Genomic DNA, 11,862 nt, shown 5'->3' on the forward strand with positions numbered 1-11,862 from the left:
GGCTTGTTTTGCTTGGGAAAAAAATCGGGTAACAAACTGTTCCGCCAATTGCTCCCAACTGGTGATGGAGTTTGGGGGCAATGTTCTCCTCCATTCTTTGGCTTTTCCAGCTAAGGAAAATGGAAAAATCCGCATCCGCATGTTTTCTTCCGAAATACCATGAACTTTGAAATTGTCAACTATCTCAGTGAAATTGTCCAAATGACTGTGAGGGTCTTCCATGGGTAGTCCATGGAACTGACCAGCGTTCATAATCATTTGGAACATTGCAGGTTTTATTTCAAAGTTCGGGATATTCAGAGGAGGGGGAACATATCCTCGTTCTGGACCATTTCTGAAGGGAGCAGTAATATCATTCAATGATGGCCCTCTTCCTCCATTCGGTCCTGGGTCAGGCTCATGATTATGATTTCCATTGTTATCATTGTTTACAACCTCCTCCATTGTACTGTTTTTCAACCTTTGAACTCTTCTTCTATTTCTGAAGGTTCTCTCGGGTTCTGGATCAAAAAGTACTATTTCCAGTCCAAGTTCCGTAGGTTCTGTGCTCATACAAATGGAGGAGGTTTATTAAAACAAAAAGACTGTGATTAAACAGCAAAAATGTTTCCTTAAAAACGCCCTTTCTTGCCAAATGATCCCCGGCAACGGCGCCAATTGCTTGGTCGAATCGAGAGTTGCTCGGGAATATTTCTTTCAGAGAGCAAGAGTGTAGAGTAGTAATCGGGATTGCCAACAGGAGCAATCTACTCTGACTAAGAGCAACCCTCTTCAACTATACGCAAGCGTACGTGTCAAGCAATATAGGGTATTATAGCCCCAGATTTATCGTCCTCAGGGAGCAGTTGTGAAGTAAGAAGCGCTAAAGGAAACTTAATTTGTAAAATGGAGCAATAAAAGAAATCATTATTCCCAGCTAAGCTTCACAAAGAGCAATCTCTGGGCAGCTAGTTAAACAATGTTAACCATTCTGAACCAGATGAGAGCAGTGAATGACTTAGCATGGTCATCGAATAAAATGGCATCAATTGAAGTAACTTTAAGAGCAGTCAACGAATTGAAAGTAAGAGCATCAGCTAGTAAAACACAGTTCAGTTATCGTGAGAAAAAGGTTGTGATAGGAATTGAGTTAAGATTAATTTCAGAAAGAAAAAGATCAAGTAGGTGTTACGGGTTCCATGTTTTCATCCCTTTGGTTAACCCTGCCTGGTAGCATATTTTACAAGTGGATTTTGCTCCTTCCCTTGTTTTGCTATAGGTAAGCAGAGGGTAAGGCCTTACTCTCCACGTTACTCCATAGTACTTGGAGTTATATGCAAGGAAACCATGCTGCCTTCTCAAAAGAGCATGGATTCACATGGCAGTGCTCCCCATTCCAGGTGTTTATCCCTCCTTTCTTCAGGCTAAACTACCCCAGGATTTTGAGAATGCTCCACACGCCTTTGTCAGTGTTTCATCAACCGAGTGGTCCCGGGATGAGGTTGTCAGCCCAAAGGGTTTCACAAAATCAATAAATTAAACCAAAGAGCAACTCAAAATTCATTTATAAAATAGGTGTTCCTTACAAAGCTATCCTAAGACAAAAGGGATTACTTCTATGGAACCCTCACCTACTTAGAGGAAGTTAGCTCCTAGTGAGCATTTTTACAAAGAAATAAGAAAACAAAGAGACAACTCGTCCTAAGATGGGTGCTGATCCTCCTCTTTATGAGGATTGCTTGTTCCTTTTATAGGGTTCTTCATTTGATCTCCATTGTTGCTTTCATCAAGGGTCGTGCTTTGTCTAAATCCTCTCCAATGGTAGCTTTGCTTCTTGCCAGCTTGGCCTTAAATGGAAGTGGTCCCCCTTGCTTTTGGCTCCCTTTGTGAGTAGGAGTATCGGATTCAGGGCAGCACCTCCACCTTCTCTGTTGTAGCTGACGTGGCGGCTCCCCATTGCTCAGCTTCTTTGCTTTCGTACTGTAGCAGAGGCAGCACCTCCACCTTCTCTGCTGTAGATGACGTGGCGGCTCCCCATTGCTTCCTTTGGCTGCTGTTGTACTATAGCAGACTTATTTTTCCTTTCTGCGCAACACTCATTCTTCTCTCTTCATTTTGTGGTTCCTTTTGATGGGCCTTAGGTGTCCTGAACAAAGCAAACTAACCCAATAGTCATATGTGAAAAAGATAATGTTAAATTTGCTCCAGGTCTACCTTAATTCCCACTTTCGGCATTGTTGTGGTCCACTATTCAAAACAGTTGCTCTATATGAAAAGAAGAAGGTTGAAGGGAGTGATTTATAACCAAAACATGGGTTTTGTGGAACAAATTACACTTAATGGGCCTCAACTCTTGAGGATTATCAGATACCAAATCCTAACCGTTGATTTCTGCCAATAGGCAATTATAATTTATTGGGAATTACTAATTAATTAATAAACTTGACCCATTAAATTATAACCGTCAGATTGGTAGAAATCAACGGTTAGAATTTGATGTCAAACTTTTTAGTTTGACATCGATGTCAAAGGATCGAACACACGCACACAAATATATATATATATATATATATATATATATGTGTGTGTGTGTTTGTTTGTATAATATAATATATAATATATATATATATATATATATATATATATATATATATATATATATATATAAAGAACGGTTAAGATTCATTAGTATCTGTTATTGAGGTGGTTGGATATATATTGATTTCAAAATCTACCCACATCACCAAAAACGATGGTCAAATGTGAACATAAATCTACTTTACTGGGGAACATAGATATGAGTTTTTGAGAAATTTGTAGCTCAATAATTTTCAAGGAAAAAGTTTTATAGTTTAATTTTCAAGAAAAAGTTCAAGAGTTTCTTCCTCCCCTCTTTTCTAGTTAAAGGTAGTGGTTTCAACATATTGTATACAATTTGTTTTAAAATGAGTTGTTTCAAAACTTTCATTGGAATTGACAATTACTGTAAATACACATAAAAGATATCTTAGATGTTTCTGACACAAAAAACATTTTGCCTGGTCAATCCATATTTTACCAGACTCAAGCCCAAGCCCATTAGTACAAGCCCAAATGCAACCAACTAAGGAGGCTCACAACAAAGGTCAAGTCCAAACAAATTATACATGTGCCAATAATCATGAAAAATTAATTTGTAGAATAAAAAAAGATCACGTGTGATTTCATATTGAGACAACTCTTGATTGGTTTCGATTATGCTTTTCTGTTTCTGATATTGTTGGCTTTAGTTAGCTTTCAGTTGAGTTTTTCGCTTTTCATTAAAGCTTTTTCCTATTGTATAAATATGACATTGGCTTTTGTATAAAGTAACTTAATGAATAGAATTCACTTTTCTGATTTTGAGATGGTATCAGAGCTCTGATATTCTGCTTCGGTAAAATTTCTTTCACACGTTTCCTTTAATTTTCAACCTTGTTTTCTTCTTCAATGAATAGAATCCTTTTTCCATTCCAGAATTTATCACAAATCCTTCACACTCGTTGTTTCTACACCCAAATGAAACACCTTCTTTAGTTTTAGTTTCACCACCACAAATGGTAGCAATTACCATTCCTGGGCTCGTGGAATGTCGGTGGCATTGATTTCCAAGAACAAGCTAGGGTTCATATATGGAAGCCTTCCTCTCCCAGCGTTCGATGATTTTACTTTTCCAGCCTGGCAAAGGTATGACACCATGGTCATGGCTTGGTTGCATAGATCCATTTCAGAGACGATTATTAAATCAATTTTATGGATAAAGCATGCACGCGATGCATGGCTTGATTTACGTGAAAGGTTTTCCCAAGCAGATATATTTTGAGTTTCAGATCTTTTAGAAGAATTTTATCGTCTGAATCAAGGAGACGAAGTTATCACTAATTATTACACTCAACTCAAATCAATTTGGCATGAGTTAGATAATCTGAAGCCACTTCCTGTGTTTACATGTCCAGAACCTTGCACTTGTGGTGCAATTATGCAGATGCATGAGTACTGAGAACAAGAACATATTATTCAATTTTTGAAAGGACTAAACGAACAGTATGCACAAGTTCGTTCTCAGATTATGTTGATAGATCCCATACCAAACATCAATAGGGCCTTTCCTATGGTCACTCAGTGTAACACCCATGTGCACCCGGCGTATTAAACATACAATGGTAATAAGCACAACTTAATTGAATGTGGATGCTAATTATAATTATTACCAACAGTCATTAATTCCATTATGTGACTTAACTTTTCCTTTAACAAACCTGATGTATTGCAATAACAACATACATGCATATATAAATATAACGCATAAATGCCCTGTCTCAAAAGATAACAACACTTGTCATAAATCTACATCAAGTAGTCATGACAACATCCATGTCTCATAGTGTAGACAAATACATACTCTCAAAACATAATGCAAGCTTATTTAATAGTGGCATAGACAACCCCTATGCTCACATCAAATAACAACATAATCCAACAAGTCAAACAATAATCATGTCTCATCATAATAAAATGTATGATTTATAAGCATATATGTCTCATGTCATCATTCAAACTCTACGCTGGCCTTGTGCCCCAGATGGGGTGAGATTTTGACAAATCTCAGTAAGCTGGGGTTCTCGAACGATTACTCCGCCCCAAGCTCACTTCAGGTATAACAGTACAAAATAGTACAGAACAATAATAGTAGTACAAAATCCATATGATGCCACAACATATATATAACATGCATGTGTGCTAACAAGTCTACTGATCAGAGAATGGTATGATTTACACACGCCTGATCCATGCATCATTAAGTCCACCTTCTCCCACTTATTCCATAACCACCAGGTCCAAAAATATGACTAGAACCTTGGCTCTTCTCACTCACACTGAACCTACATCAGTGAAACAAGCTCTCACCAGTCCTCACTGGCTTCTTGCTATGGCAGTCGAATTTGCTGCTTTACAAGCTAAAAAAACCTGGTCTCTTGTTCCATTACCTGCAGGCAGAACTGCTGTTGGCTGCAAATGGGTTTTCAAGGTCAAAGAAAATCTTGATGGCAGCATCAATAAGTATAAAGTAAGGTTAGTTGCTAAGGGATTCCACTAAAGACCTGGCCTGGATTATAATAAGACTTCTTCACCTGTTATCAAGCCAATGACAGTTCAGACTATACTTACTAATACCCTTACTTATGACTGGACTTTACGACATCTAGACATCAACAATGATTTCCTAAATGGCAATCTACAAGAAGAAGTTTACATGTAACAGCCTGTACGTTTTGAGAGTGAAGATAAGTCCTTAGTTTCTAGACTACACAAGTCTCTCTATGGTCTTAAACAAGCCCCAAGGTCTTGGTTTGACAATGATAAACATTTGGTTTACCATGTTTTTAGGCTAAATTATATGAGAAATATGTAGTAGATTGCATGGAATTCAAGGTTTTACAGCACATAAGTCATAAGATTGGAATTTGAGCTAATGTTTTATAGTTCTTTGCATTTTGAAGGTAAAACCACACTTATTGGTGCTAAAAAGTGATAAAGAACTCAAGACAAAGAGTTGAGACTCAAATTAGACCAAAGGAAGCCAAAATCTTACAAGCCAAGGGCCAGAAGAGCACGCTCAAGCGCACAGAATGGACGCTCGAGCGCTTCCTGGCAGGGAAAATAGCCAAATTGAGCAATTCAGGATGCTCAAGCGCACAGATGCACGCTCAAGCGCCCAAGAAGACACGAATCCACCATCGAGGAGCACGCTCGAGCGCCCATATGGACGCTCGAGCGCGTGAGGGCAGGCAGAAACATCAAATTAAAGCACAACAACACGCTCAAGCGGCCAACAACACGCTTGAGCGCCCAACCACGCATTAGACATCAAAGATTTAATAAGATTTGATGAGATTTTCCAATGGATACCGGATTGTGATACCTGGAATTAAAGCGGAAATATATCGACCTTGATTTATAGAGATCCATGGAAGATTTGAGCAGGATTATAATAGGATTCAAAGTTTAAATATGTCACCCAATCTACAAGATCTTAAATAAGAAAAGAAAGCAATTATAGAATCGATTGCAAATCTGATAAGGATCCGGTGGGAGATGCAATAAAGGATGTGGCCTTGAAGATTATAAATAGGGAGCTGAGGGTCAGACCAATTAACCAATCCAGAGAATTACATAGAGACCTGAAGGAGGAATCCTGTTGCGGAGTGTTGGAGCACTGAGGAACCAAGTCAACATCACACGAATGGAGGCTTAGGGTTCTCTTTTCTTTATTATTGCTTTTGAATTCAGTATGCTAGGCTAGATTTTTATGTAGTTAGGGGTAGATGGAACCCAATTGAATCTTTATGTTTTAAATTAAATTGTCTCTGAATAAATTTATCTGTCTTTAATGCTTTCTATGAGTTTGCTCCTTATAGATTGATTTAGGGGAGTTGTATGATAATAGGGATATTGGTGCATGAACCCTGACTTGGTAAATTTATCATAATCCTTGTGATCTAGGGATAAACATAGGGTAATTGTGCAATCTTTAAATTCTTGATCTTAATGCATGTTTTCTTGAGGAATAATCGGAGAACTAGAGTTCTTTCAAGATCACATAGATTTAGGGTAACAAGGAATTGAGCCCTAATTAACTTAGAAAGAATTGATTGGCATTATATTAAGAAAGGATTCTTGACAATTTAATTCATTGCATATAGAGGAGATTGAGAGAAGTCGAAACCTTAACTACGCTCTTTCTTGATTTTCAAAACTTTCATCTTTTTACTTTCTTGCTTTTAATTCTGAAATTGCATGTTATTGATTGTTTTTAATTTCAATTATTTTCATCTCAAATTTGATTGTCCAACTAAATCATTGTTAGCGAACTAGTGCTGGAAAACCAATCCTCGTAGGAACGATCTCGTACTCAGTACACTTTTATTACTTTTACGACCGGTGCACTTGCCGAAGTCGCACTAAGTTTTTGACGTCGGGGATTGGATCTTTCAACATTAGAAGTAACTAAAAATTGTTTAGATTGGACGTTTTAAATTTCTGCAATTTATATTTTGCATTAATTTTTTTTTAAATTTTTAATTTTTGAAATTTTTATTTTTATTTTTTAATTTTATTTTTTTGTTGACTTTTTTTAATTGTTTTTTTTTGTTTTTAATTTTTTCTTTTTTTTTTAACTTTTTTAAAATTTTAAAATTTTTTTTAGATTAAATACCATTTTTGGTCCTCAACAAATTTTACGACGCCCGTTTTAGTCCCTAGAAAATAAAAAGGCCCATCGTGGTGGTCTCTAAGAAATTCAAAAAGGACTTATTTAGTTGAAATTTTGGTCCCTCACAAATTCAAAAAAGACCCATATTAGTCCCTAAAAGGACTAAAATGGGTCCATTTTGAATTTCTTAGGGACCACGATGAGCCTTTTTATTTGCTAGGGACTAAAACGGGTGTCGTGAAATTTGCTGAGGACCAAAATGGGTATTTACGCTTTTTTTTATTATGTATTTTTTTAATTTTTTAATTTAGTATTTTTTTAATTTTATTATTATTATTTATTTTGAAATAAAAAAATAGATTCTGCATTAATTTTTCTGCATATTCTGTATTCATTATCTTCTGTTTAAATTTTCTGTTTTCTATTTTCTGCATTTTCTATTTTTCTGCATAATCTTTCACTCTTAGTTTATGCGAGGTACTGTTAACCCACGATCCTTGCAATTTGATCCTGAGATAGAAAAGACAGCCAGAAAACTCGTAAAGAGCGCAAAAGAAAGAAAAGCAAAAGAAGCAAATGAAACATCAAGTTCAATAGAACCAAAGGAAGAAACGATGGCTGACAACAACGTACTTCAGAATCCTCCGAGGACGTTGTGAGATTACATGACTCTAGCTCGAGCTCCGCAGATGGCGAGCATTGTTAGACCAAACATGGAAGCTAACAATTTTGAGCTTAAACCGGCACTGCTGCAACTAATTCAAAAAGATCAGTTCGCAGGAGGAAGCACCGAAGACCCCTACAGTCACCTAGAGAATTTCTTGCTCTATTGTGATACATTGAAGATGATAAGAGTCTCACGTGACGCCATCTTGCTCAGACTCTTCTCATGCTCATTGAAGGAAGAAGCAAGAGGATGGTTGCAGTCACTGCCTCAAGGAAGCATCACCAACTGGGATGATTTGGCTACAAAGTTCTTGTCCAGATTCTTCTCCGCCTCAAAGACGGCAAGGCTCAAAGCAGAAATCACTGCTTTTGAACAAAAAGAAAGTGAATCCTTGTACGAGGCATGGGAAAGATTCAAAGGATTGCTCCGAAAGTGTCCCCAACATGGCATGGAAGCATGGGAGAAGGGACCTATCTTCTTCCAAGGAATGACGCCGAGCACAAGAACCTTGGTGAATGCTGCAGCAGGAGGATCATTGAAAACAAAAACTCCAGAGGAAGCGCTGGAATTGCTGGAATCTCTAGCTTCTCAGGAGTTCGATAATGCTCCAGTCCCAAGCAGGAGAGCAGGGATCATGAAGCTTGACGGCTATGATGCAATATTGGCCCAGAATGAACAAATATTACAAATAAATAAGAAACAACAAGCACAATTAGATGCTCTTACAAAGAAATTTGCTAAATCTCAAGTTTCTTCTGTTAATAATTCTCGAATTACTTATGGTATTTGTGCAAGTACTCATGCTACAGAAGAATGTGATTTGATGAGAGCACCTGGAACTGCTGAAGTAAACGGACTCTGGTATGATCAGAAGAACCATAATGATCCAAGGAGGAACCAGTATGGGAATGACTACAATCAAGGGTAGAAGAATCAAAATCAACATCTAGGGTTGAGTTACAAATCCAACCATCAGCTCAATCCTCCCCTTCCAGTGCAGCCACATACCCGACAACAAAGTAACACTTCTGAGTGGGAGAAAGCTTTTGCACAGCTATGCAAGACCACTTCTTATTATATTCAAGGTGCAAATGCTTTCAGAGAGGACACATCTGCTTTCATGCAAGAGACTAGAGCAGCACACCGGAATCAAGAAGCTTCCATAAGAAATCTGGAAATTCAGATTGGCCTGTTGTCAAAGCAATTTTCTGAGAGAGCTCAGGGTACTTTTCCAAGCAACACAGTTGTCAATCCAATGGAGCATTGCAATGCTATCACCACTAGGAGTGGGACAATGATTCAACGTATAGAGGAGCAGGCCGAAGAAAAGAAGAAGGATGGAGAAGCATCAGTTGAAGAAGAGAAGAAAAAAAAGGCAAAGGATACAATTGAAGTTGACAAAAGCAATCCTGAAAAAGCCAAAAAGAAACTATTCAAGTGGGAGAAGAAGAAAGCTCTAGAAAGACAGAACAAGCCATTGGATCTCTCCCCATATGCTTGAATCCCTTATCCTCAGAGATTAAAGAAAGATATTCAGAAGCAGCCGTATTCAAAGTTTCTAGACATATTCAGGAGGTTGCAGATCAACATTCCTTTTGCTGAAGCTTTAGAGAACATGCCCAACTATGCAAGTTCAAGAAGGATCTATTATCAAGGAAGCGTAAGTTGCAGGAATGTGAGACGGTGAATCTGACGGAGGAATGTAATGTTATCATCCAAAAGAAGTTACCTACCAAAGTCAAGGATCCAGGGAGCTTCAACATTCCATGCACTATAGGCAAAGTGGAAGTGGACAATGTTTTATGTGATCTTGGAGCTAGCATCAATGTCATGCCACTCTCCATGATGAAGAAGCTGGGGATTACTGAAGTGAAGCCCACAAAGACGATAATGCAACTGGCTGACCGCTCTTCAAAGCAAGCTTATGGCATCATTGAGGACATATTGGTAAAGGTAGACAAATTCATCATTCCTGTTGATTTTGTCATCCTTGACATTGAAGAAGATGCCACAATTCCTATGATTTTGTCATCCAAGCTCATGCTTTGAGCCACCATGAAAGTAGATCAAGTACGTCAGGCTCGTGACGTTAAACAAGCGCTAGGGGAGGCAACCCACCATTTTACTATTTTTAGTTTTGATAAAATTTCCCTTTTTTGTTCAATTAAGAAAATACAAAAAGATAGGAGAGGGTGTTGAGACTAATGGCTATCATTGAGTGGATTTTATAGGTGAAGAAAAGGGAACAAACAACAAGAGAGCGACTGGTTGTTTTTATTTCTCGACGCGTTTTCTTTGTAGCGCGGTTCATGTAAGCACAATTGAGTAAGCTGGAGGAACTTCATGAGTACACATAGAATATCCGGTTAAAACAGAGAACTATCTCAAATCCTTTCTTCTTTGCTTTAGCTTAGATTTTTTTTAATTGAATTTTTAATTTTTCAGTTTGTTTTGAAAACCCCAAAACCATTGTTTTTGTGAAAAGTTTGAAAGTTTCACTCAGTGCTTTTAAATGGAAAAATGGCATAAATTTTTTATCAGTAATTGATTCAGAGCATGATGATGCACTTACTTGAATATTTTCATAATGAGCATCAATGTAATGATTTTCATGATTCATTGAATATTCTCTTAAGCGATGAAACTTTTTTTGAGGTAAAGAATAGGGAAATTACTGTGCATTCATAGCCGTGAGGTTTTGAGCCTATACAGAAAATTTTTATTCAGTGTGCATCCCACTGTATGAAAGACTTCAGAACTTGCTTTGTTTCTTACTTGAATTGGTATGTGATATATTTTATGGATATGATTGAGGCATGTTCTTTCTTTAAACTAGATGGCCAAATAGCCAACCATTGCTGATATTCCTTAGTTAAACCCCATTGAGCCTAGGCCTGTTTATTCTTTGAAATCCTATAAAGATGAATAAGCCACTTTCCATATAAATCCTCACCTTATTTGAGATTAATTTTCAGATTTGAATTGAGGAAAAGGTGTTAATTGTTGATGATATAAATTGTGATGTATGGAGGTACAGGAAAAAAGGAAAAAGCCAAGGAAGTAAGGTTGGTTAGAAAGAAACAAAGAAAAGGAAAAATACTCAGAAAGCGAAAAAGAAAAGAAGTAAAAAGAAAGAAAAATTGTTCCGAGAAAAGAAAACGACAAACAAGAGAAGAGTTCAAAAGAAAAAGAAGAAGAATGGACTGAAAAGAAGAAAGAAAGTTGTTTACAAATTGTAAACGATTACATTTATTCCTCTTTGAATCTGAATTTTAATCTTGTAGCTCACTCTCTAAATTTTTCCTTCCTTTAGCCAGGCCAAGTTATAACCCTAAGAAAGACCTCTTGATCTGTGACATATGTCACAATACTATGGAGAGAGAGAATATAATCAAGCCTATGGTAGTGTTGATTCAGTAGGGATTCGAGTGAAACACCAACCTCTAAATAGTTAAGTGTGAGTGAATTGAAATCCTAGTGAGGGAGTGTTTCAAGAAATTTTCCTTATTCTTGATCTTAAGGAATTTTGTTGCATCTTTTCTCTGATGAATTATGAATTTTGTTGATTGATGCATTAATTTTTAGAGTCTGAATGCTCTGTTATCATGTCTCTTTTGAATCCTTCTTGTCAAATTCCATGTTATTGAGGATTCTTACTCCCTATTCCCTTAGTTAATTCTAGTTGATTGCTGAGGACAACAATATTCAAATCTGGGAATGTTTGATAAACCTTTGGTTTACCATGTTTTTAGGCTAAATTATATGAGAAATATGTAGTAGATTGCATGGAATTCAAGGTTTTATAGCATATAAGTCATAAGATAGGAATTTTAGCTAATGTTCTATAGTTCTTTGCATTTTGAAGGTAAAACCACACTTATTGGTGCTAAAAAGTGATAAAGAACTCAAGACAAAGAGTTGAGACTCAAGCCAAGGGACAGAAGAGCACGCTCAAGCGCATAGAATGGACGCTCGAGCGCTACCT

The 11,862-nt window shown here is 37.1% G+C and overlaps 1 protein-coding gene and 1 non-coding gene across 2 annotated transcripts; one reads left to right on the top strand and one right to left on the bottom strand.

The window, feature by feature from the left end:
* The first annotated feature begins 7,899 nt into the window (after positions 1-7,899).
* Positions 7,900-9,926, top strand: LOC133314014 (uncharacterized). The gene is made up of 4 exons (XM_061515441.1): positions 7,900-8,801; positions 8,979-9,195; positions 9,394-9,537; positions 9,729-9,926. The coding sequence occupies exons 1-4, from the start codon at positions 7,900-7,902 to the stop codon at positions 9,924-9,926; spliced, it is 1,461 nt and encodes a 486-aa protein (XP_061371425.1).
* LOC133314015 (small nucleolar RNA R71) lies at positions 8,221-8,327 on the bottom strand. The gene has a single exon (XR_009751893.1). It is a non-coding gene; the product is annotated as a small nucleolar RNA R71 (small nucleolar RNA).
* Positions 9,927-11,862: the final 1,936 nt, after the last annotated feature.

The sequence above is a fragment of the Gastrolobium bilobum genome, unplaced genomic scaffold, assembly GCF_033153095.1.
Source record: "Gastrolobium bilobum isolate Gb01-03AN ecotype WA unplaced genomic scaffold, APGP_CSIRO_Gbil_v1 utg112974, whole genome shotgun sequence".
NCBI lineage: Eukaryota > Viridiplantae > Streptophyta > Magnoliopsida > Fabales > Fabaceae > Gastrolobium > Gastrolobium bilobum.

Coding starts and splice junctions, on each gene's coding strand:
- LOC133314014 (XM_061515441.1), top strand. CDS start 7,900: ATGGCGAGCATTGTTAGACCAAACATGGAAGCTAACAATTTTGAGCTT. Junction 8,802..8,978: donor GGGAATGACTACAATCAAGG/GTAGAAGAATCA, acceptor AAATGCTTTCAG/AGAGGACACATCTGCTTTCA. Junction 9,538..9,728: donor GGATCTATTATCAAGGAAGC/GTAAGTTGCAGG, acceptor TCCATGATGAAG/AAGCTGGGGATTACTGAAGT.